Source organism: Podarcis erhardii (genome assembly GCF_964252035.2).
Source record: "Podarcis erhardii genome assembly, chromosome: 2".
NCBI lineage: Eukaryota > Metazoa > Chordata > Lepidosauria > Squamata > Lacertidae > Podarcis > Podarcis erhardii.
This window is the reverse complement of record NC_138498.1, coordinates 48626751-48654034: the sequence shown is the minus strand read 5'-3', so window position 1 is coordinate 48654034 and position 27284 is coordinate 48626751. Positions and strand designations below refer to the sequence as shown.

The 27284-nt window shown below is 37.7% G+C and overlaps 1 protein-coding gene across 19 annotated transcripts in view; it reads right to left on the bottom strand.

The window, feature by feature from the left end:
- The window catches only part of TENM2 (teneurin transmembrane protein 2), a 782612-nt gene that overhangs the window by 435678 nt on the left and 319650 nt on the right, over positions 1-27284 (bottom strand). For 3 of the 19 annotated variants that reach the window (XM_081845763.1, XM_081845765.1, XM_081845767.1), the window contains exon 1: positions 24922-25388. The exons of 14 other annotated variants lie outside the window; for them this stretch is intronic. In XM_081845763.1, coding sequence (XP_081701889.1) covers positions 24922-24967 — 46 coding nt within the window. In that variant the 5' untranslated portion in view covers positions 24968-25388. Of the gene's footprint in view, positions 1-24921; positions 25389-25433; positions 25588-27284 lie in introns of those variants that run through there. 2 more of the 19 variants (XM_081845764.1, XM_081845766.1) reach the window with 1 other exon arrangement.

Sequence of the window (27284 nt, the reverse complement as noted above, 5' to 3'; positions counted from 1 at the left end):
TTTTACTCCCCCTGACAAATGTGCTCTGTGCCATGGTTGACGTTTGTGTAGTAATCAGGACTGATGGATAGGGACGCCAATGCTGCCGAAAGTGCCCCCCGATTTAATGTGAGCGATTTGTCAAATGTGTTGCGATTGCATTGCTGTCAGGCACAGCCAAGAAAGCACTTTGTCATCTTTCCACCAAGCAAGGTCACTTTGGCAGGGGATAGAAGGTCCCACCAATGAAATTTTCATGTTTATTGGTGATGTGCATGGCCTACTTTCAAAACTTGTTTATTTTCTATTAAATAGCCATTTCAAGTCTCCTCTGAGAAGCTTCTTTTGTTAGAAACATCTGTAAGAAGGTTTTTTGGGTTTTGTTTCGATCAGGAGTGTCAAACTCAAATTCATCTGGGGCTGCATCAGCAGTTTGGTCACCCTCAAAGGGCCGGTTGTATCTATAGGACTCAATATGCGCTCAATATAAAAACAAGTGGAGGTTTCCTGAATGCATGTAAAGTGGAGGTTTCCTGTGTAGAACGGCCGGCACCGCTAGAGGGTAGACGTTCTCTGGCTTGTAGGCTGCCGCGTATGCGCTAAAGAGACGGCTTTCTTGTGTCAAAAAAAAGAAGAAGCGAGAATAAAAGGTGAAGGCTGACAGCCGGCAGCGGCTACACGGGACACATGACGAGGTCTGGCGGGCTGGATTCGGCCCGCGGGCCTTGTGTTTGACACCCATGGTTTAGATAAAAGGCCATTGGAATAAATATACATTTGGAACATTCAAATATAAGGAAGTGCGCATTATCATTTCCACTGAAAGAAGGTGGTTTACATGAGATGTAAGAACTCTACTTATAACCTGATTTTTTAAAAAAGTGTTGGGAACACTCAAAATGTTATGAATCCTAAACATATGGGATAAGTGAGAAGAAAAAATACATCAGTCTAGGCATTGGATACAAATGGCCAATAATTATTCTATATTTTAAACAGGGAATAGAAGAGTCATAACATTCAACAAATGCACTCTTATCAAATTCCACCATTTCAATTAACAGTTAATGTTATAAAGCTGTACTTCGGGCAAATTAGCAAAATGTGAAAAAAATATTTTAGTTCCTAGAAAGCTCCAGGAGGTATTACCACTGGAAAATTGAACAATATTTTAAACTGGCTGGTAGCCTTATCTGACAACATCCCAGGACAGCTCTAGTTTTGAGTAATTATGCACAGCTATCAATGAAAATAGGATAACTATATGTACATCCAATTGACAGGATCATAGTGAAGGTCAATAACTTGTTTTCATCTGCAGCACCTGATCCAGCAAGGGATACATGCATGGAAGACTGCTTTTGCATCCTTCTGTTGCTATCCTTATGCAGACTGGGATATTACTCTGCATTACATATACTGTATTATCAAGGGCTGGTCCTGCGTCTACTGAAGCAGCATCACTTACTGAGGGAAGGAGAATCAAGCCATTAATGACCCAAAGCAAAGGTGCAGGGCTATACTTAAACTAAAGCCTCTAATTTTGTCAAAGTACCTTAAGGATTCTGTTCATTTGTCATGTGCCATACTTTCTCCATTTCATCCTCCTTACCAGAGGCTATGGTATGGAGGAAGCAATAACATTTCAGTGCGCTTAATTGCTGCACTTACAGAATTGGGAACTTGAAAACTTGTTATGTGAGCTACCATGTCTTTATGCACAATTATTTTACATGAGACTTCTAAATGAGCAATTGTTAATGGGGACTTATAAGACAGACTCACCAATCTCGTTAGAACAGGGATGGGGTGTTGTCGAATGACAATTCCCATCATCCTTGATCCTTGGCCATGTTGCTTGGGGCTGATGGAAATTGTAGTCCAACAACCACTGAAGGGTCGCAGGTGCCCCATTTCTGCTTTAGAATTCAGTAGCTAACAGCATGAGCAGGGAACCCTCAGTTCAAATATTGAGTCAGAATTGAGATCAGTGGGTTGCCTTAGATAACTCCCCTTTATTGGCATCCTTATTCTAAGAATTATCAACATAATGCATATGTGAACTGTTTTGAGTATTCAGGGGAAATCCTTATATAAATCCTAAATATTATTCATCAACATGGAAGCTATAGGAATTAAACTTCTTAAAGACAATCACCTAGACATATTAAGCAATACAACAGCCACTTTCCTTGATATATGCTGAAGTAGGGCAGAGATATGCAGCCACAGCTTTGACTCCCCCTCGCCCCGCACTCTAGCACCTGGTAGACCAGGCAAGTTCCCATTTAAAACTAGTTTACTGAGGACACAGTGGCCCATGCATTGGTAACCTCATGACTTTATTACTGTAATGTATTTTATGTGGGGCTGCCCTTGTATCTGGTCTGGAAGCTGCAACTATGCAGTATGCAGCAACCAGACTGCTCATGGGAGCAGGTTACTGGCAAATGTTACCCCTCTGCTGAGAGAGCCGTACTGATTGCAATTTGCTACCAGGTCAAGTTCAAGGTTATTGTGTGGATTTTAGCCCTAAATATCTTGGGACCAAAGTACGTTAAGGAGCACCTAATTCTTTATGTTCTACTTTCATCACTGAGATCCTCTGATGTGGCACTTCTGGTTGTTCCAAAGCCAAGGAGGCCTTTGCTGGGGACCAAGCCTTTAGTGTGGTAGGCTCTACATTGTGGAACTTCCTGGCAGAAGATATTTATAACATAGACACCCACAAAAAAGTACTCAAGGCAGTGAACAATGTAAGATTCAAACATTAAAAACACTACAATTTCAAAACTATAAGAAGTAATAAAATATTAGAGTACATTTCTCTGCCCACTGAAGTATTCATTCAAAGAGGAAAAACTGGCCAACAGAAACAAAAAAAATGTCAGACAAATGCAGATCTATGCCCAATTGCAATAGGATTTGCATGTAAGAGTTGGAAAGGCTGAACTATCAGCATGGAATATATAGAATGCCTTTACTATTTACTGCAGTGAAGGATATTAAAGGCAACCTAAGACACAATGCAATGAACAGTATTTGTCAGCAAATGTTATATACTATCTTATTAATTGAGATAAACTGTAAGAATGTGGTTTTAAGAAATGTTATCACCTTAAACTAAATCATAGACTGATTTATAATCTACCCACACACTGAGATCAAGGACATTGTTTCAACCCTGCTTATCAAATATTCAAGATTCATATCCCTGCTCTTATAGATTCCTTCTAAAACTGCTCAGTGCACAGGAAATGATAAATTGAACTACTATGTACTTCAGAGATTCTCTGGCAAAATGCTTTATAGTATTCACTAAATATTAGAAAGAACTTCCAAAATTGTTTAATGGGCTCAGACCTCATTGAATGAGTAGATTCCCTTTATCTGTATAGCATGACTTTTTTTAAAAAAATTAGTAGCATCCATTCCTACGAAAAAGGAAACACTTTATTGAAAGACCTAAAATCAAGATCTTATTCCAAATCACACTGAAGAGTGTGCTGTGTGCTTCAGAAGTAAATGGATATAGAACATAATTCAATACATATGAAAGTGCAAAATGGGGAAGGGGGAGAGATGAGTTAAATAATGTTGAATTAGTAATTGCACTGAGCACAGATTTGTCATAATACATTAGATAGGAAAGGGTGTAATTGCCCACCCATGTACCTGTGGGAGTCAAGCAGTTACCTATTCCCACAAATACTAATAGCAGTTTTGCCAGTTAATTCTTTAGATGCCGTGGTGTAGTAGTCAAAGACAGGAAAACCAAATACTATAGCAAACCTATTTTACTGATGCTGGCAGCTTCTTGGGCAGAAAATAGTTAACCCAACACAGCAACGTGAAAGGTAGGAATTCCACAGGGAGCCTAAAGAAAGAGATGTTTTCATCTCATTATGTCTACCTTCGTAATTATAAAAAAACTCATCAACCTCTAGATGAATACCACATATAATCATTTTTCCCTGCATATTTTCTGAAGCAGGAAGCCTAACAAGATATAAATGCTTCAAGACTAATTTAGGTTATTTGCAGTTCTCATATCAAGTAGAGCCAGAATGATATATATAAAAGAAACAGAAGAAAGCTAAAAATATGTTCTTAAATGATTGGTTCATAACCAAATAAATAAGAGCTCTCTTCTGTAAATATATTTAGATCCCACTTTTCCCCCTTGGAGAATAAGAGGGCTTCACTATAGCCTAAAAAAAATCAATCCTGGAAGTATCCACTTCCAACTCAAATATCATCAAAGCTTAAAGAACACTGACTCCACGTAAAGAAATATGTGCAGTTATCCCATCTCTTATATAGTTATCAGAGGGTTTGAAATGGGGGAGCTGATAGATTCATTTCACATGCACAGCAGCCTATACCCACCCTTCTCTTTCACAGTCTAGTCTGTCATTCCATTTCTTCCTTCAGTGGACCATGCAATGAAGCTGCAAAAGTCAATGTTATCAGACTGTCCAATAGAATACCATCTTGACTTTTCCATCATCATGTAATGTGATGCTGGACACTCTACCTCACTTAGCAGACTGTGGAATAAAGGTAATTCAAATGTCACAAGTTAATCCCAGCTTTATGTACACTTTGCTTACGCCAGGAGATGCAGAACAGGGGTAGTGGTGATCCAAGGAAATAAAAAATGAGCAATGACTGTCGTAGCAGATTATGTAATTTACTGAACCGTTCTTAAAAAAGACAAGTCAATAACATCCCCATTCCTGGTCCAATGTGGAAATGAATTATTTGTAGTCAGTCCACTAACTCACACACAAACAGAGTTGGCATTTCTGGGTGTGCCTGGATATACACAAAGTCGTCAATTTCCCACGATATGAAAAACTTTGTTTTCAGAATACCTCTGTTACGATACAAAACTTGATCAGTCAATTCTGAATGTACGGAGGGGTGGAAGCAGGACTGATTAATGCATAAATTTCAGGGCTGCAGCTCCACTGCCATCTTAATTTACCCTTTTTATGTGTACAGTATGCCCTTTGGTTGCAACCAGAGTTACATTACCAATATTCACCATTTCTGCCATACCGTTTTTACATTGCTCTGAAGAAACATATAAAGACAAATGGCATTTACAGATGTTTGCCTGAACATGCAAAGGGCTAAACCATGTAAAGGGGCATGGATATGCTTGTCTGTCATGTGGGCTGCTGACTGAAGAGGTTCTTATGCATATTCTGTTGGACTTACAAACCTCCCTGCAAACAGTAGTGCTGTCTAATAAGGATTCCCAATTATTGAGAAGCTTCTAAGTGTATTTGACAGTACATACTTATAAAACTTCATCAGACATAGTACAAAGATCTCAAGAGGAGCCTGTGATGTGAGAGGTGTTGCGGATGGCCCCTACATGGAACCCCTGTCCATTGTTTAAGGCACTGTGTGTTCAAGCAAATACCAGAACATCTAAAGATGTAAATTCAATGTACCAGTTACTGATGATCCACATAATAGTTCTATAAACAGTGATTTTAAAAATATCTCACCATTAATCGAAACTTGGGACAACAACATTGTAGCAAAATATATTGCCTCTTATAATGACTAAAAGCTCACATGGATCTTGTAATGCAGTTATTCCTTTGGAGAAATTAGGGGGAGCACTTGCCGGTCTGCTGTTGCAGCAGAAGTTAAACTTTCTTCTATCACCTATAACTGGGGTCACTAAACGTGGTGCCCTGGGTACAATGGCACCCTCAAGGAGTCCCCCTGATGCTCACATGGCCTGCATTGCCCTCTCCATCATGAGGTGGTGAATGTGATTACCTCCCCACATCTGAAAAAAACACATAAAGGTGAAAGAGGATGTAGGAAGATGAGTGCTCTTTTCCCACTTCCTCCTGCAGATATATGTACTTTCCAATTTAATCAGAAAAGACAATTTATAGATTCAATATACTTACAGCAGGTTAACATATAAGCCACAACATCCTTCCTAATCACACATGCTAGATGAACTAAGAATAAGGACCTACATATGTATGTGACTCTAGTTCTTTATTTGCTGAAAGAGGATGTGTAAGCCCAAGGCTTGGCTCCAGATCCCAACATGTGACTCTAAAATAGGATGGATGCACTGCCTCCTTCCCTTCCCCTCCTCGCTGACACTGTGATGCATTTGCTGAGGCATCCAAAGCTAGCATCTCCATCGGTTTATCTGTATTTTCTCCTATAACCAAGATAAATATTGATTGCCAAGTACTTGCAGTTATATTACTTGTCAATCAGTGCTATTGCTACTACCATCCTAACCAGTGGGAACTGACCTACAATGGCTTGTAAACTGAGAACAAGACTGAGGACATTCATGCATATGAGTAACTGGCAGAGAGTTGTTGCCCTCTGAACTCCCAAGTCTGTGAGAAGTTATGAGGTATGAACTACTGCTAAGAGAACAAAGTAGTAAGGATATCAAAAACTCTGATTTTGGCTTCAACATCAGAGCAAACCATTCTTTGATGGAAGGCCCACACCACATCTTGTTTCAGCTGCAGTGAGTTAGGCTGCAAAAGAAGGCTGTAGTGGATGCTGTTTTGCCAACCATCCAGAACTCAGCATGATATGCATTCAGCAAAGTGATAAGTAGGATGCAGCTTGAAGAAAGGGCTAACTACAGCTTGTATTGAATAGGGTTCCTTGATGCCATCTGCTCTCCTGAGCTTTGTGTACAAGAATTTGGGACAGAATAGTCGTAATTTGTTAAGCGCTGCAAAGGTCAGATGAATAATAGTTAAATATCACAAATGCCACATACAAAGGAGGATTATGACATTAAAGAGCTACAATCATGTTGACAGAAAACATACATTTACTCACTCCTCAAAGGGCACAATCTGTGGCTGTTATGCAGCTTTAGTTTTCCAGGGAAGTTAAACTAAAAAACCCCAGAAAATTTCTTTGCCCCACCCCCAGCAGAAATAATGAGAACTCGTGTGACTTTTCTCTACAACCATAGGAAGACATCAGCTTCAAAATGTCCAGATTTTGTTCCAGTTTCCAACCTTTCTTCATTACAAGAAGAGTAATGCCAAAAATGACATTCCTCCTTCGCTTCCATAGTCATCCATATGCATTACAGTTGGCAAAATTTAGAACTATTGCTCTATCTACCCATTTTAATTACCAAAATCCTAGTTGCTTTTAAAATGACAAAGCCTCATCCCCCCCCCCCCGAGTATTCAGGAGAGCTGAAGATCGCCATGGAAATAATAAAATGGTGCCAGAATTTTTTTTTGGCACTGATTTACTATACGTCTCCGGAGAGATATGCACAGGGGAGAAGATGGAGGCAATGTTAAAAAGCAGACGTCTTCCCTACAACCCTCCTTTTAAAAATCATTCTATTTTTACTAACACTACATCACAAAGAAAATAAACACTAATATACTGTGAAAGCATGTTTTTTCTAATGAAGCTGGAATATCAATCAGTTGTTCCAAGGTGAAAATCAGATTAATTAGGGTCTTGGCATATGAAATTCATTTATTAACTCAATTTCATTCATTCATTTATATTTTTTTGTAATTTTGACAAATAGTGAAACTCATCATAAGGCCAATGATAATGGCACAGCCCTCTAACTAGATTGGGGGGGAAAATGCTACTTGCTATATGTAGCACCATTTCCTTACTGTCACGACCACCCTTTTTTTCCCTGATGTTGTTTGACTCCAGCTCCCAACAACTGCAGCCAGCAATGCTGATTGCCACATTTCCCATCCAAGCAGTAACGCCTGTAAGCTACATGGAGGTTGTGCTGATCCCTCTGCTAGTGCCAAATAGCAGTGGCAGACATTGGGGTCTCAAATTTTAGTAGCACCCTGTGCGAAATCCAAATTCTGTGCCTCTCACCTTCCATTCTATATCAAAGTTCTAGCACCCCTGAGGCTCTGCATCCAGTGCAATTGAACCAGTTGCACTCCCCTAAATCCACCTCTCTCAATAGCTCAAGTGGCAGATGGGCAATTGCCAGGATCAGCATGGATGTAACAATCTAAAAGGGGGATTGATCAGAAATTGTTGCACAACCTCCTGCAAGCTCTTAGTGGTGCTTCCTATGCTTCATGCTAAATCACACGACCAATACTGTGTGAAGTTACTAGCTAAATGAAGCCTTATAAGAAAGTGTTTATTTGACTATACACTGCTTAAGCATATACACAGCACATGAGATGAAATGTATTTCATACCATTGGCAACTACATTTCCCATGATGCACTGTGAATATACATGAATTGTGCTTTTGTCAAGATGTATTAATTGAGGCAACAATGGTTCCAGAAATGCTGAAATCCACAAGAGAGGAAAGTAGCTGAAAAAGTGCTCATGTTGTGCTTCCTAAATTCCCACAGATATCTGATTGGCCACTGTGAGAAAAGGATGCTGGACTAGATGGGCCACTGGCCTAATCCAGCAGGCTATTATGATGTTCTCATTCTCATTCTGCAACACAATATTCACATTAAGTATGTTTTTGCTAAAAACTTCCCTCCCACATTCCCTATCCTCAAAAATAAGTTTTATGAGGAGTAAAGCCGTGTGTGTGTGTGTGTGTGTGTGTGTGTGTGTACACATATATATATATATTCAACAGCTTAACATCCACACTGCTGGTTTGATCCTACAGCCGCAAGCAGCTGTTGTTCTTGAACAGGGGTAAATATGCTCTCAACCATTTTTATACAGGAAAAGGAAGATACTCAATAGCTATGATGCTTAGGATTGCATATTTTTCTCCTTTGAACAAAGGCCATGGCTCTCCAATATTAAATGAATTCACAATGTCTGTAAGAATACCAATACCACTAGAGAGGTCAAAAAGGATTCTGAGGCTGTGCACACTAATGAGGATACTTCAAGAGATATTATGAGGAGCACTAAAAGGATAGAAATGAAACTGTATTGTAAAAGCAGAAATCCAGATACTCTCATAAGAAATAAGTATGTATTATTGTTTCCTTCAAATAGTATATTCAGAGATTGCATTGGGGATAACAGAAATGACCATGATAATCAATATTATTCACACATAGCAATGTATGTTTTAGATTTGGTCAACGTATCATAACTTGATGTCAGCAAGGAAATCTAAAATGTGTCCACACCCTAGGTCCAACAGTACATTATATAGTAATCACAATGTTTGAACTTGTTCTTCTACAAACAGCCAGATCGGTTGCTTGATTTGGAATGGGAATCTGGCATAGGGGTTGGGGCAATTAAACCTTTGTGCCCCACTGTAGTTCAACACGGGGGAGGAAACTCCTATTAATTTCAGTGGGAGCCTTTCTGTGATACAAGTAGGAGATATGCCTGCAGCACTGATCAGGACTTCAGTGGCAACCAAAGGATTAAAGTCTCCAAATTCCTCTCCCTACCAGAGTCACAATCTGGACCTTTGCCTGAAATCTACTGAAGAACAATCCTTAAATCTTTAATGAAAAACAACATGATTAATTTGAAGTGTAGCAACCTGGAGCAAGGCTTAGATGTTGAATGGATCTTGTGGAGAATATATGAAGAAGGCAGTCCTCAAGTGTTCAAAAATATTCAAATTGCTCTGTGACATACATGTACATATGGGTCAGATAGTCAATATTTTTGTGGAGTAGAATATATTTTGGATTTATTGAGAAAGATATGTCTTGAAGGTTAGAAGAGTGAAAGCTTGCAGTCCTTGTGTTTCTGGTTCAAGGAAAGAGCAACAAGGCATGTTCAGGTGAAATGTTAAACTGGGGCATGGGGAGTGGCAGCATGCAAGACCTGCCCCTAACATTTCCAGGTGTGCAGCCTCATCTTTAGATTTCTGCACAAAGGTCTGAAGAGGGCTTCTAAGCATGTTCCAATTAGACAGTACTCCCAATCATGGGAAGATTTGTAAGCGTGTTTAGGAGAACATTCTTGGAAACCTCCTTCAGATCTTTGAATTAATTTAATGAAGGTTTGAATATGAGACAATGGTACTTGGTACATTGTGGGCAGGGCTTGTGTCTGTGCCACAATGTTTTCTTATATGAAGGTGAATACTAAAATCCGCTTACTGTGTTGTGGCACCAGGAGGACATCTAACTCTTCCCAGTCCCAAAATAAACCAATGAGTGGCCAACAGTATTTCTGTTCTAAAATCACAGAAACTCTGATCCAGACAGAATTTGACAATTAGAGTCTCTCAAAACATTGCAAATCTTCTCATGATCCATCAACAAAGGTTAGCCGAAGTTGTGCTCCATCTGCCCTGTCTCTGTCACTGGAGGAAAAGTGGTGCCAGAATTGACGGATATTTCCAGCAAGATCTCACCAAAAACACATGAGTTCTTGAGAGTGTGAAATCTCATGTGATATTGCCGTGATCTCACCCAAAATTAGTATAAATGCCTGCAGCACTTCTCCACCAGCAGAGGTAGCACAGGAGACAGTAGCAGAGCAGCACTTCCCATTTCACCTCAAGCAGCGAAATGGGATGTGCTGCCCCAGCCATTAAGGTTTTTCTTTAACAACAGCCTTGCCACTGCTTATTTTAGGCCTGATAAAACAGCTTCCTCTCTTAGAGTAACATTGACCACAGCTATTCCCACTTTTCTAAACCAATAAGGACTATTGTTGAGAATGCATGAAGTAAGCCTCCAAGAATCCTGTCCATATCCCTGAGCTCCATGAATTGAAAAGTATCTACAAGAACTGGGCATACAGGTATCAAAGCTACAGAAACTAAATCTGCAGTTTTGTTGCCACAAAGAGTTCTGGAAGTGAGACTGGACTAAGGGGGAAGAAATACCATTGCAAACTGAATACAGTATAGTCTCTTTGGTTGTCCAGTGTACACCACTGAACTACAATCTTATACTTTTTCAGTTACGTACTGTAAAAACAGCTCTGACTAAGCAGGCTTTCTCACTGTCTTAGTAAATAATCCATATGATAATCTGTAGACACAATTCTTCATTTATATTCATACTGGGGGGATTTTTCTCAGAACTGCATATCCTATATTTTAGAATAATTTAATTGTAAATAATATATTGAAACACTGAAAGAAGAAAATTTCAAGGGTTAAGAAAGCATTCAATTATTATTCTAGCACACATGGAATGTCTATCCTTCTGTCTTAAAAAAAACCCCTCACCTCTGTAATGAACTTAAATCTATATCTAGTGATGTCAATGGTAAGTTATAGAAGACACCAGTGGAAGCAGCTTTCTATTCTGCCCTTTAATTTTCTGGGCAATTATTAATGTAAAAGAGCCAGCCATCTTCAAGTTCTAAAATTGGAAAACCATTCCCTAATATTACATATTGATAACAAAATATTAAATTATTTTTAAGCAGTCAGTTTATTGGACATCACACAATTTCTAGATTTACAGTGGTATCTTAGGTTACAGACGCTTCAGGTTACAGACTCTGCTAACCCAGAAATAGTACCTCAGGTTAAGAACTTTGCTTCAGGATGAGAACAGAAACTGCACTACGGCAGTGCAGTGGCAGCAGGAGGCCCCATTAGCTAAAGTGGTGTCTCAGGTTAAGAAGTTTCAGGTTAAGAACGGACCTCCGGAACGAATTAAGTTCTTAACCAGAGGTAGAACTGTATACAGAAGAGATGTCAGTACCATACAATACAATCATTTGCTTCTCTATTTAGTTAAGAGTTTAAAATAATAATTTTACATGCTCTATGAACTCCATACATTCCAACACTGGAATAAGATCCTTGTGCTGTGTTTTAATAGGAAGGGCAACTTATCACTTCTTTTTATCACATGAAAATCTTGTACTGATTTGATATAGAGGATTTATTTTAGCAATTAATAATTATGTGTTTATCTGTTTTCAAATAAAATCTGAACTTTTCATGTAAAAACAGAAACACATCAAACATGTATATAAAAACAAGGGGATATAAGAAATCCATGCGGCCTGCTAGAAACAAGTTATTACAGGCACAATCGGGCGACATCGCAGCGACGGACATTCCATAATCAGCTTGCTGGTGCATTCTGCCGAATCAGTTCCACTGTGTGCCTCCTCTAGTATGAGTGAGAGCAACCATCTATAAACCTTGGCTTACTGTGACGTCTGAACAGGAGCTTGTGGCTTGTTTCTCTCCAAACAAACTACAATATGAAGCTAAGGTTTGTTCTTGGCTTCCCAACTGTGGTTTGTTTAGGGAAAATAAACCACAAGTGCTGGCTTGGATGTCATGGTAAATCCAGATTCGTGGTCTGTTGTTTTTGCTCATGAAAGGGGAGAAGCACAGTGAGAGTTATTTGGCAGCATGCAGGAGCATGTTGCTCACTCATCCAGTTATAGCTTGTACACAGTTATCCATTGTTCTATATTTTAATAAAACATTTTCAAGCTCAAATAACTGTGCATAACCATTGTCTTCCAATTTCAAATATAGGGAGGGACCGTGTCCTTTAAAAAACGACTTCTATAGGTTTATAAGGAATAGTTTTGCCAAATGTTATTTTAACTTTATAGTTTCATTCAAGGAGCTTGTCTATCTACGGTATATGCATTCGGAAAAAAATTGTGCAATCAACCCTAAAGCTTTGAAGGATAACACTCCAATTTATTATCTCGTTTAAATAATAAGTTAATAAATGAATTTGCTTAATAATAAATAATGCTACTTCAGTTGCTACCACACCATAATACCTACAGCTGCTTGATAAAATCATGCTGTTCAACCAGTTTCAGAAACGTACCAGTATATGTATTCTACTCAACACTAGCAACATATCCCATTTGTCTTGTGATGACCATTCATATATTCTGTTATTAACTGAAATACTTATTCTGGACTTCTCTGTATTGTACTGAACTCCCATTACCGAGCAGCAGTTCTGTCAATTATAAATAGAATTAATATGTTTTACTGAAGTCATGTCTTTCTTATTAATTTCCTAAAGCATTCTGAAAAATTATGTGTAACTATTATTTATGCTGCCAGGCAACAGTACTGATGCCAAAAATTAAGCAATCCTCCACCCCCAATTAGCGGGTAATTCAAGGTAACAAAACAAAAAAAAGTTTTCTTTCTTACTCTGATAGGTTCACTGTCTGGATTACAGTTGTTGAAAACAAAGTGGGTACCAGCGCATTAAGGAGGCAACCAAGTATAGCAGCTGGCTTCATGCACAGCATGAGTCATATCATAACAGCAGGATATGCCAGAAACATTAAGAAACATGCTGCAGAAGATCCTAACTGGAACTTGTGGGCACAAGAACAATAAGAGTAAATGATACAAAGGATGGCAATAATTTAGCAGGATAGCATTTGTTCAGAAGGCAAGATTCTACTTCTGTCTTTAATAATAAATTAAAAGTTCAAAGAGTTCAAGTTAGAATAATTTTGTTGATTTCATAAGTGTCTGAAACCTGTATTCAGTGTTGTGTGCAAATAATCTAATCTATAATTATCAAAAGCTTGAACACCTTGATTTTTTATGTTACATATAGATACTGCATGTAACGTATCCATTTTGAGCTAGTTTGAACTCTCCATTAAATTAATTGTATCTCCTCCCTGGTTCCGCTTCATGTATGAAGTACAGGCAGAGCTCATCTTACATTGATTTTACATATGCAATCACAGCTTTATGCAGATAGCAGAAAATATAAAAAATAAAAAGGGGTGGTAGAGTGGGGTGGGGCATGACCCAGAAGGGCTACCTGAGATCTTGTGGGGAGCCCTCATGCAACTTTCCCAGAGCCTGCAAAGTTGGGGGGGGGAGACTTAAAACCTCTTTCTACTCCAAGTTTCCCTGCTGCTGAAACACCTTGGAAGGTTGCATGAGACCTTTGGGGAAGCTCTTGCAAGATCTCATGAGAGATCTGTCCCCATCATCTAGTGATCAGAAGATTCCGAACAAAGAAGTTCCATTTAGCCATCAGCGTTTACTCTCCCTACCTCTTTTTTCTTCTACCTACCCTGCTACTTCCTATAATCCCTGGAACTGTTTTCTACATGGAAAGTAGTAAATTCAAAATTGTATGAATGAGTTTCTCTCAGTATAATTTCTTCTCTTCTTGGCTATCTCTTTTCCCAGTCTTTACTGAGCACATTTTCTGACTGATTATGCTCTTTACTCTATAAACCTATACCCTTCCTCATCTTATTTCACACAGATCCCCTCACTTTATTTTTGAAGTGTGAGTGAAAGAAGAAAAAAGTATGACTGAGAGGCTATTTGGATGTTAATAATAGGAGAAAGTTTAATTTCTTGTTAGTGTATATTATTAACACTTGAAGTGGGACTTGTCTATACCTTTTGCTTGTGCTTTCAGTGTGTGAGTCACCATTTGACATTCTTGATAGTCACAAATATAGTAGTGCAACTTAGGCTTCTGGTATTTGGCACAAATCATCAAAAGCCAATGGCAATGTAAGAAAGGTGGGTTTCAGGAAACGATACCATTCTTTTTCTCTAAATTTATACACACAGAAAATAAAATAGAAAAAGTTGAGGTCTTCATACTTTATAAGAATTGTATCTTAAGTATAACTACACCTATTTCTGTCCTAAGGTCATCTTTTTTGAATAATAGAACCATGTCACTATCCATGAAAACTTCCAATGTTCAAAGACATGTAAAACATGTTGAAAATATGATCTGCATTCAATCTAAACAGTTACGAACACTGATGAATTCGGCTCTCCCCATCACTATCCTAAGAACATAAGAAGTTGGGCTACCTAGCTCAGTATTATAAACATGAATCAGCCGTGGCTTACCAGGGTTTCAGATGTGTGACTTTTCACAATTCTACCAGTAGATGCTGGGAATTGAATTTGCATGCAAGACATGGGTTCTACCCGCCCCCCAATCTGTAGACAATAAAAATAAGGATCAACTGGGAAAAGTAAAGAATTGGTGTGTTCACCCATCACTTTCTTGTGCTGGAAATGCAAGCTTCACTGACTATATAGTTTCAACACAGAGCAAATAAATGCTGGCTAACAATGTATTAGTTTAGAACTGGTGATAGTTCAGGGGTTTAAAAGATTTTACTCAAGTTTGCTATGTAGTATTTTATCTAACTGTATATTGTGCATTTTCTTCTATGTAAAATGTGGAGCTATTTCCTTCCATGAGAACAGCTGGAGATCATGTGCTGGATGTATCAATCACTAGACATTTAAACACTAATCTTATGCTACTTCCTTCTTTCTTTCGCTCGATAATTTTATTGCTTTGGCACACTATTTCCTTTAATCACAGATGAGTGCTCAGCTGGCCTTACAATTTACAATGTAATGCATGAGACCCCCAAACTTTTGCCTAATATCATATTTCAGAAAAAGTATGAGCTTTATCCACGGCACTTTAAAAAAAACAACAACAACCTAGCACAGGGCATGTTCAGTAAGTCAAGTAATTCTTCATGGGGTGGGCACTGAATTGCTTCGAGAAATACTAGTTATCTAAAACCAACAAGTTTATTATTTTTACAATTTCTACACCAGGGGTAAGGTAGTCAAACTTTTTATACCTACCGCCCACTAATGCATCTTTTTTGATGGTAAAAGTTCCTTACCCCCCACCAGTGCTCGATGGAAGGAGGATTCAGCTTGTGCCGTAGAACCCCCTACCGCCCACCTAGAATCCTGAAATGCCCACTAGTGGGTGGTAGGAACCAGGCTGACAACCTCTGGTCTACACAGTTTGATAAACATGCACATAGCATCAGGTATGATCTCTTGCAAAATCTACACTGGGACCCTTTTCTTATAACTGATCTAACAATGACAGCTTGAAACTATCAATCATGAAACTCTTAACATTAAAAGGAGGACTTTGTGGACATCTAGCCCACAGCTGTCGAGCAAACCACGCAAAATTCACAGCAGTATTATATGCATCTCCATATAGTTGCAACAATCCACATTCAACCCAAACAAACAAAGGAGACATCAACCCTGAATGACTGTTGTCTTCAATTTATCAGTTACTTTCTTGAAAGAAGGATCTGAGAACACTACTGAAAACAACAATACAAAACTTGGCAACAGCTTGATGACACTTTGATAAATATCATACTACAATACATGTAAAATATACCAAGTAACCAAATACACAATTTAACTTCTCTGGTTCTTATGAATTTAAAACTGTTTTGGAACAGGGTGGGTTCCAGTACAATCTAAATGAATAATAATAATATAATGGTCTTGACTGAAGTAGTGTTTCAGTACTGTTCTTGGCATAATGACAGTAATTTAAAACACTTCTAAGCTGCAGCCTATTTTGTAAAGTGTTGACATACCAACTTATTCATTTCTATTCTGTTTACAAAGTATAGATAAGTTAGGAAAGCATGAGGTTTCTTTCTGGAGGTGCTTGAAGAAAGTCTCTTGGCATTAAAAAATAATAAAAAGAAAGCTAATGAAACCACACAGAGTGATAAGGGACTCAGAGTTACAAGTATTAAAAGAGATGAATTGCATTAACCCCTGCCCTCCCCCATTATATTCACTGCCCACTGGAAACAACAACAGAATTACTAAAATCCCACACTCTCTAATGGGATGGTAATAGGATTCAGAGGCCATTAGGGTAAAGGCAATCCATATTTTACAGTTTAATAAGCTCCTGCTGAAGATGTTGCATCCTTCTTCAGAAGTCCAACAATTACCAATTTAATGTTAACTAATCCTCATCCATAGTCAAGATAGCAAACCTAACCTGAGCTTTCTGAGTCTGCTTTTCATAGTGTATGCACAGGGGGATAATGGGATGAAATAATTTATTATTTGCTGTGACATTGCTTATTACTGTCATTTCAGGGTACTTTGACTAAGAAAGATACCACGGTTTCTGCAAAGGAGATATTATTCAACACGTGCTGATGATTTTTACCACCACCACCACTACTACTACTATTACTACTACTACTATTATAATTTTAAGACAAATGCTGTCATCTGTTTTTAAAACTTTTTAAAAAACTTTTTCATTTTTATATGACATTAAAAGCAAAGTGTAAAACCAGAATAAAATAATACAGAAAGAAACAAAAAGCAGAAAATAAATACATATAATCGATGGCTTATATCCAGACTTCTCACCTGCCCTTCATCTATTTGTGTTGCTGCTGAAGCAGAAGCAGGTGGTGAAGTCAGCACAGCACAAATGTACTGGCAGGAGCTTTGGACTGGCTCCACCCTCACTGACATTTCACCCTGTCCCTGTTTTCTCCGTAGGCAGCAGCAAAGCATACAGAGAGAAGGCGAATGGTACAGGCTCCACTACACCTTCTGAAACTGATCGTGGCTAGCAAGTCCCATTAATTCCAGTGGATCTACTCTAATCATGTCAAAGTACAGATGCAACTCTATATGTTGTGGTTTCCTAGCTGCAGCATAAAGCAAGAAAGGCTATCCGTGTTTTCCCTTCCCAGATTAATATTTCAATTCATAAGATAGTTATGTCATTATCATAAGGTCCTGACTCCTACCTCTCATGGTCCTCAGAACTCTTTGCTCTCAAATTAGTTCAATAATATATAATGTCATGTTCAAACATTGCAGTGAATTGTTCATTTAAAGGATCCTATGGAAATTAGGAGCAGAAGCACTGGCATCCTTGATATGTGCGTTCGATCAACAAAATAGTCTCCCAAACACAACTGCTTGAACGGCTTGGCTTCCAAACAAATCGGCTCTTGAACACCTCAAACATGGTTTGCAAACATTTTTTGGAAACCAAACTTCCGACGTGGCTTCCACTTGTCTGCAGGAAGCTCCTGTAGCCAATGGGAAGCCGCGCCTTGGTTTTCAAATGGCTCTGGGAGTCTAATGGACTCCCAGAACGGATTAAGTTCAACAGCCAAGGTACCACTGCACATAATAAAATATGACACGAAACGAGACCATTCAGCTGTTTGTGAGGCATATTTGGCAAATTTGCTGTAAACTTTTCTCAACATGGTTAGATAAGCATAAACTGTTAAAAACAGATAACTTAAAATGCTTAACATAAGGTAATTTGTTAACTGAAAAGATATATGAAAATGAAAAAAACAAGGCCGCCCACAGTGAAATGTCATGGCTGCCAAACTTGACATCAAGGACACCAGGAGCTGAGAAAGAAAACTGCACATATATATCCTTCATATTGCTTAAATGATCATCTCATTACCTTTTTACATTGCTCTATTAATTTTTTTAAAAGGCATGCAACTCCCTCTATTTCCTCAAGAGATGACATACTGCAATTATAGGACTTTTGTAGATTAATTGATGTAGATGCTACTGCTAAAATGGCCTGCCTCGTTGATTTAGATATTGGCAGGTTTAACAGAAGTGTATTCTATTGATTATCTGTTTACAGAACAATAAGGGTCATATCATGTAAAGTGCTAATCACAACTCTTCCAACATTAGTGAGTTCTTGCCACTTTATTCCACTGAGCAGTAAATGCAGCATTTTCTGTCTGTAATAACCAGTTTCAAAGATACTGCTAATATAGTTGAGAACTAAGAATTGAACCCATTACATTTTTATTTTAGAAAGGACTTTGGGAAATAGAAGGTGGCAACTACAATTATAACACAACTTTTAATTAAGAAGAGCTATCAACCAGTTTTAATTACATGTTGATTTAAAAAATATTGTCTTTAATATATATCTACTTAATTTTTTCCAGGTTCATCATGTTTGGCACCATTCTATTTGGGAGACAACAGATTTATATCATACTTACTTGCCCTGGTTCTGATGACACAATGCTGTCATCGATGTCCAACAACCCAAGAATCTGGATCGTAGAGCTAAGAAAGAATGATGCCTTCCCTGCACTACTCAGGATATCACTACAGAAATTCTGAATTCTGAAATTCTGAATCTGATTATTTTTCTAAATGTGTGCTTTGCTGTCTCAAAAGCATGTCCATGAAATGAGGTTTTACCATGTTATTCTACAAAACTATTTTCTCAACATGTCAAGCGAGTTGAGCAAACTCAACCCCATTTATTACACAAGGATGTGGCAAACTCCAGGTCAAAACCCTGCTCAGCCATGGAAGCCCTTTGTTAAGTCAGCTCAACCTATCACAAAGGGCTGTTGTAGCATAAAATAGATAATGATACAATTGCATGCCCACTGTGCCCAAGAAATAAAGCAAATAAGAAATCAATTCAGTAGTGACATTTCCTACATACTCTATGGGTAGGCTTTCTAAATCCTAAAAAGATCTTTCTCAACTTCTGTTATCCAAAACCTGATATCCCAACAATTTAACCCAATTAATTCTAAAAGCCAACCAAGAAGAAAAGTGTAAAAAATAGCAAGATACTTAACTATAAATTATAAGAATCTATGTTTCTGTAAAATTCTGTCTATAAATATGAACATTTATCAGGCACATCCCTAAAACAAATAGATTACTTTTATTTCTGTAACATGAACAGATATTATTCTATTTCAGTATGGTCATTCTTAACTTCATTTTTTAAAATAATTACAGTATATTTATTATTTCTAAGATGAAGAGAACTAGTCTATGGACTCTCCAGGCCTCACTGAAAAAGCAGAAAAACTGCCCATTCCTTACATTCTACTGACCTCTAGAGACTGTGTGATTATATAAATATATATAGATATGCACACATTTGTGTATAATCATAAATGCTAGAGCAAAAGGATCTAAGCATACATTTACACACTATAAATGTGAAGTAATACACACACATTTTATTGTTTCCTAAATACACTTAGGCAAGCCAACACTTATTTCTTTTCTATATTGGCAGCAATGTGAGACTATTATGGGAAGCATGTGAGTTCAGCATATCTTACATTTTCCAAAGTGGGAGCTAAGCATTATATTGTTGAATTGTTTAGAAAGTTATTTTACTTTATTCACAATTCAAATTATGTTTCACACTATTAAGAATTAAAGTATTCTTATATTGTATTAAATATCATTACAAAGTATGAAATATTCCCTGAATAAAATGAATGCATGTGTGATATATAACAAGTGGGTGTCAGTGCTTTTTGGACATGGTAAGATACTAGTTTCTGCGCTGATGCTTTGATGGTATCTGCGGAAAGACCGTCCCAGTGTGATATCAGTTATTGACCTAAGAAAACGGTAAGATACATTGAGTAAGAGATTTGATGGCATGCCCATAAGAAAATCTCACCAAAGTGAAGTTTGATACCCATAAATATTTGGGAATGTAGGTCAGATTATATTTCTACCCTTGTACTAAACAACAGACTATATTTCTACCCCTGTGTTCCCACATACATATGGTATGTCTTTATATATGACAAATTATACAGATGGAATTTTTCGATTAAAATGCATTACAGATAATTTCGGTTGATGCAAATGATATGAGTGCAAATTCTGAACACTAGCAATTCTCATTAATAAATTTCCACTGCAATGCTCTGCAATCTTACCAATGCATTGTTCAGCGCTGCTAAAAACACCAGTACAACATGAGAAAACAAAAATCATTCATAGGATTTTTCAAGGTTAAAATAACAGGTGCAGATATTGTATAAGGCTGACATCCATTAGTTCTGGGTTTCATAATACTTCACTTTGCATCAGGTTGTTACAGCATTTTACATCATACTGAGCACTGTAATGCATGATGTAAATTTTACATGTCGTATAAAAAGCGGTGAGATGCATACAGAAGTTTTAGTGAGAGTAGTACAAATTGAAAATATTAATTGAATCTTAAAACCCTTAAACAACACCACATTAGGATGTCCAAACCCTTCGCAAACACACAGACATTCCTCAGATTATCAAGCTTTTCAATAAAAGCTTTAAAAGCTTATATCAAACTTTTAAGGATAAAAAATCCTTGAAGAGTTGCTTTATAAATCTTCACTTTTAAAAGCCATTGTGTTCAGTGTGTGTGATATGAGCAGCATTCTTCTGAAGGCATTAAAATATAAGCACCAGACCTGTATACATGCACACATTAAAAATCATACAGTACAATCTATGGGGAACCCCCACTTGTACGAGTGGGTACAGAGCAGTATCAGGACATTATGTACATAGATTCCAGTTCATCTATGCCACATATAAAATTTACACTCAGTACTGTGCATTAACATGAATGACAGAAAGTAACAGCTATATTATAGATATATAATTCCTGATATTTTATTTTTTATATAACAGGTCAAAATATAACTATTTCGAGGCCTTGATTTTATTCCCTTTATTTTATGAGAACATTAAGTATGCAAATAAAAAAATAAAAAATCAGGATTTCATGTCAATAATTGAAAAAGAATTCTAACTTTTACCCTAATTTTAAATGTCGGGCAGAAGAGAATAACATTATGATTTTGAAGTAACAAAAATGATCTGAAAGTGAAGCACATGAAAGTACTTTCTATTCCAATACAAGAAATCTGTTTGCCACATTATTCTATAGTGTTTGAAGTTACAAAAAGGGAATCTCTATATATGTTTGTATAACAAACTGAACTTCTACTTCAGCCTAAACACAGACTAAATACAAATGTCCTTACTGTTCATATATAAGTTGAATCATTAACAGCTAAAAAAATAAAACTAGGCTCCTATGTATATGAAGATCCAGAGTTATTAGAAGATCTCGTAGAGCTAATATAAAAACCTATATGCTAAACAATCTTAATGTTTGTAATAAACACATCTACAATGTGCACACATTAAAATAAGACTTACAAAATAATTTCAATATTAATTTTAAATCTGGTATAATAGAATAATAAAGGCCTGAGTATATATGCACAATCAAGAAGATGGTATGTGTGATTCAAAAACTTATTAAGCCAAGTACTTGAATCCAATAAGTTTTTGAAAGCTGTTAACTACACAGAGCCAGGAATCACAAAGTGTGTCTTAGAAAAGCAACTATTGTTATATTGCAAGGATCCTGCAACTGTTCTATATTTAAAATAATTCCTCACTATTTTAAACCTGATGGCTTGGTGATCATTGCCAAAAATAAATATTCCCACAGATAGAGGTCAGTGGTTGCCTGAAATTGCATCAGTAAGTGGCTGTATAGCAAAACTCTCTGGGTTTGCTTTGTCATGTTATTACTGATTACTAGTACAAGAAGGAGTTGCACCATAGGGCACTACAGTATGCAATACACAAATTTCCTCTCTGTCTACTTGCATTACTCTTTTTTCACTACAAAATCCAGCTTTTGTGTTTCTTACTCCACTGACAATATTATAGTGTGATTTTTAATACTCATGGATATGGATCTTTTCCAATCAGCAATTTATGCTTTCTGATTCTTTTACAGATTACTCTGTTAAGTACCGACTATTCACCAGGAAGACAACTGTCAGTGCATTTCATTTCTATTAATTTAAGGGCTGCAGGTTTTTAATTTCTTAATATTTTACTTGGCATTGGCAACCAGTGCACATTTTTATAATGAATCTGGGCATTATTCTTTTAAGAGTGCGCCATTTCAGCTCTTCCCCTTAGAAAATTTGCATGTTAAAGGGCTTTAGTATTCAGTGATGAAATGTTCTGCATAGTAATGTACAGTAAACTGATTTTACAATTTAAAATAGCAGACGTGCTATGTGCCTAGCAGAACTGTGATAATTCCAGTAAGTGTGGCTGCAGTTTTAATAACACCCTATAGAATGGTATGAAAATGTAATGATCTCACATTACTCTTCAATCAGCAGCCTGCATACGCAGTATCAGCAATGTTTAAGATTTTTTCTTGAGCTTTTATATTCCCATTGCACTGCTCTCTCTTCCTTTCTCCCCCAACAAATAAAATGATGTTTCCTTTGCTCTACAGCAGCATCTACTGGATTATCTGTAAAATGCTTCAATTCATATTAATCACACTGTTAATGTTTAGAAGAAGCAAGTTAGCATCTGCCAAAAAGGGTGGGGGAGGAGAGAGCTATGAATGAACTGAAATTTGGTTTGGAAACAGAGGCTTTACTATTGCCATTTGGCTTAAAGTACCAATGTTAGAAGTATTAGCCTTCCACATTTGTCTTTTGAGTGGTATGGAATATGCATTACTTATTGCAGGTTAGCTTTTGTTTTATTAACTATCATTACAGTATAAAACATTTTTAAAGACTTGGTTCTGCATAACAGAATCTCAGATTCTTTGAATTTCTTCCACAATTGATATTCAAAATCATACCCATTATTATTTAGCTGCGTTTCATCTGACACAAGGATACACAGAAGCAAAACTGAATTGGTTTTTATCATATTAGCTTTTTAAAAAATTTAAAACAGGTACTGCTGCATCGCATACCTTCCAGAGGTTTAAACTGCAATAAGCTACATACAACTTTTTTTATTTGGCAATGAATTTGATTTTTCATGTTCTACCAGTTCTATATTGCACTTCTTCATTTGTTTGTTTTAAATGGCAGGTTTCATACAAAAAGCTACCATGCAATGGGAGTGAACACCTACGTTTCTATACACTGATGAGGAACCATACTCCCTGGGGGTTCAATTCTATTAACAGAGGCACTGTGGCTCACTTTTACATATCTTGCAAAGTAAAATGTATTTTCAAGTATATGAGAACAGACGGCAGTCATAGATTTTGCTTACAATACTATTTTTCATTATTCTTGTTTCCATACTATTGTCTACATTCAAATTATCTTTCTATCATGGAAAAGCACTACTGTAAGTTTTTGTATATTCTATTGCAATAATAAAATGATACCAATCTGAATTTAAATGTTCCTCCTTTTAGTTAAGGAGTTAAATATATCTAGACCTTAGGGGAAAGGAGGGGCAGAAAAAGAATGCATCAACTGCAGATAGAATAATACAGTAGTCTATCAAGTTGGGAGTAGTCTTACACTAAAAACTATTTTACACACAAACAAACGCACTGCAAAATACAGATAATGACTTTAAGCAAGGACTTCCAAACTGCTAAACACCCTGGCAGCTGTGAACTTTAAAAAGCAATTAAACAGCATGTGACTGTTAAATTTAATTGTGATATTACTTTCAGCCCTTCTATCCTACCTATGCTCTTCCCTTTAAAAAACATTAAGGGCCTAACTATGAAAACCAGGGCTGTTGTATGGTACATAATTGCATTTCCCATTCACCAATCCAAAGTTCAGACCTTCTGACTGATAATTAGCCTCTTTCTGTGTAGCTGTTATACAGGAAGTCCTTTATTATAATCCAGGTGCACTTGTAGGCAGCACTTTCAGAGTTAACTCCATTTGACAGCTGACATTAAACTACTATTCTAATGCGGTGGTTGCTTACTAAATCTGGATACTATTTAGGTAGTTTGGTGACCCGTTTCACAGAAGATGATTCTTGGTGCCTATTTATTACATGCTTTGTGTCTACAGCATGCAATGGACTGCATAACGCTTTGGAAGGGCTCTCCTCATTTAACAGCGATGCTGGACAAACATAGCATTGCCACCATCTAGCCTCAACTGACCAAGCACAGTTAGACCAAATCCCTACCGGAAAGCACTAAAGATTAATTGTGCTACAAACGGCAGAATGCCTTCTACCTGCAAGGTTGCAAGCTGAGGAACTGGAATTGCACCTTGAGATTTCCTGAAGCACTGAATTTAACCTTCTGCCAAAGTCCTGCCTTTCACTAGAGCAGCATTTGTGTTCTGTCCACAATGAATATTTTAAAAAGCAAAGAAAAGCATTCCTTGCAAATGCAGCTGCCACACAAGCCCATTTGCAATTGAATCCGTATCACGCTCCAATTCATCAACATTACTACAGGTACTTAACATCACAAACAAAAGAAAGCCCGCACAAGATCCTTGCCACCTGCCACTAAAGATGCCTTCCTTGGGTGCGAAATGATTAAAATCTACAGCATGGATTAAGCGACTCCACCAAACCCTCCGATGCAGGCAGGCACTTCTTACCTGCCTCGGTGGAAGCCTTCCTTCCCTTGTTAGCAGTATGAAGCATCTCTAGCCTTCCCAGTCCTTGGCACCGATCGCAGATTGCACGGCTAAGTCCCTTTTTCCGAGAAAATTCTTATCGAAAGTGATTAGTTTTTGTTGTCCTTTTTAAGTCCCTCCTGCGGGAAGGAGCAGGGGAGCAATGTGACGCCACCTATTAATCTTTTGCAAGAGTGAAAAGGCAGAAAAGGAGCGCTCGATCAAACTGAGCTTCACACATGACTAAAACTCGCCCGAGAGGCTGCTAGCTCTGGCTTAAAGCACCACTAGGCGTGAGTGTAAGAACAGAGAAGAGGGGAGAGTCAATGGAATGTGACAACGTATGTGCATCAAAGACAAGAAAAAGAGAGAGAACAATGGGGGAGAGAAAGAGAGAGGCAGAGCAGAGCAGAATAAGCTGGAAAGCAAGACGGAGGAGTTTTAAGGAGAGCGCTTGCAGAATAAGGCAAAGGCGTCTAGCATCTTCTGTTTACCTCTCACTGAGCATGACATCCTGCCTCCCTCATATTCAGCAGCACATTCTTCTGTCTCTTAGGTTTGAAAACGGAGCCAGAGTCACCATGTGTGCTGCTCTCACCTCACTGTCATTTCCCTGTGCCCGGGAAGCATGCACAACAACAATTCATCCTGGAATACATTTACATACAATTTTAGTTCACGTATTCATTTGAACTGCCTCACCACCTCCCTCTAAAAGTGAACTGCTAATTTCTACCTCAATTTACAATGGAGTTTAACTGGCAGATGGAACTCTACTTATAACTACTGACAAACTGCCACTGGTAAACAAAAGCCTGAACAAATGCTTAATGCTACTAATTGAATTTGCACTGTAAAAAGAGGGGGGGGGGAGAGAGAGAGAACCATTATCACTGCTGAATCTGTGCTTCAAAAGGAAAGTATGATAGACTTTCCCCTCTGTTCACACTGTTATTTTTACTTTAAAATAAAGTGGTGGTGGTGGGGAATTGTGATCAAGAACTAATAATATGCCAAATTAGCCAGCCATTAGATTGGTTTTAGAAATAAGAGATATGAATGAGAATTTAATCTGAGAACGGTATTTAGAATTTCAGCTTTGAAGCATAAACTGCATCCCCAAATATATTGAATTTATATTTGATGTTCAGCACATTCCTATACCTATTGCTCACATTGATATGTTTTATTTACCAACATTTAAAAAAAAAGTTCATTGAGTTTTCAAAAAATACCACATACCAACAACACAAACAATAAAGAAACAAAGATCGACTGCGTCGAGCATGTTATTGCAGGTGGAATGAAATAAACAGAAGGTTCAGTACACTTTGCAGACATAATAAGGAAACATTCTGTGAATGGAGATGTTGAAACTAAGAGTTGCATATTAATAAGGAAGCCTTGCCTCATAGAGGCCTGTCTTGTTGGGGGCCCATGCAGCACACTATTTTTTATTTACAAAACATATAAATGGTACCCACCCAACTCCAAAATGGTTTCATTTCACAATCCTTCTTAGAACTCTCCTACCTTGGGTGAAATGCTCAGAGAAGTCAATGTCCCACAGCTTCTCAAACCATCCATCCCTAGAGGGACCCAATGCAGACTGCCAAAGTTTGGCTATTTCAAGTCTGATTGCAGCCAAAAGCAGAGCAAGCAGCTCCTTGTGGACAAGAGTGAGATTTATTTACTAAAATTAAGATCACATAAAGGTCTAATCTACACTAGTCAGGCATAACATTAAAAACGTGTTATAAAAATGTGACACCAGAGGGCGCTGTAGAGCAGAGATCCATCGTCAATGGGAAATTGCATTGAGAGCTATATTACGTCGGATTTTTTAAAAAGCGTTTTTCAGATCAGTGTAGATCTAGGAATAGAAAGCAACATCTGGTAGCCCACATTTTCTATCTGCATACCAAGCTGGAGTTACAGGAAAGGTTGTTGAAGCAAAAAATAGCACAACTCCCCCCCCCCGCCCCCCTCACACACACCAAGGATGTAAAAACCGCCCTGTTGGATCATACCAAAGACCTATCTTCTGTTTTCAGATGAGGTGACCACAACTTTACACAGTATTCCACGCATGGTTGTACCATAGATTTGTACAAATGACATTATGTTGTCAATTTTATTTTCAATTACCGCCAGCATAGCATTCACCTGTTTCACAGCTGAAAAGCACATCTACATTGTGCTACCCCAATATCCTGTTCCTGATCAGACGCAGCCACTTTACAGCACATGACTGCATATGTGAAAGTAAGGTTTTTTGCCCTCAAGTGCATCACGTTACACTATCCTACACTGAATTGCATCTGCCTTTTTACTGCTTTTTACTG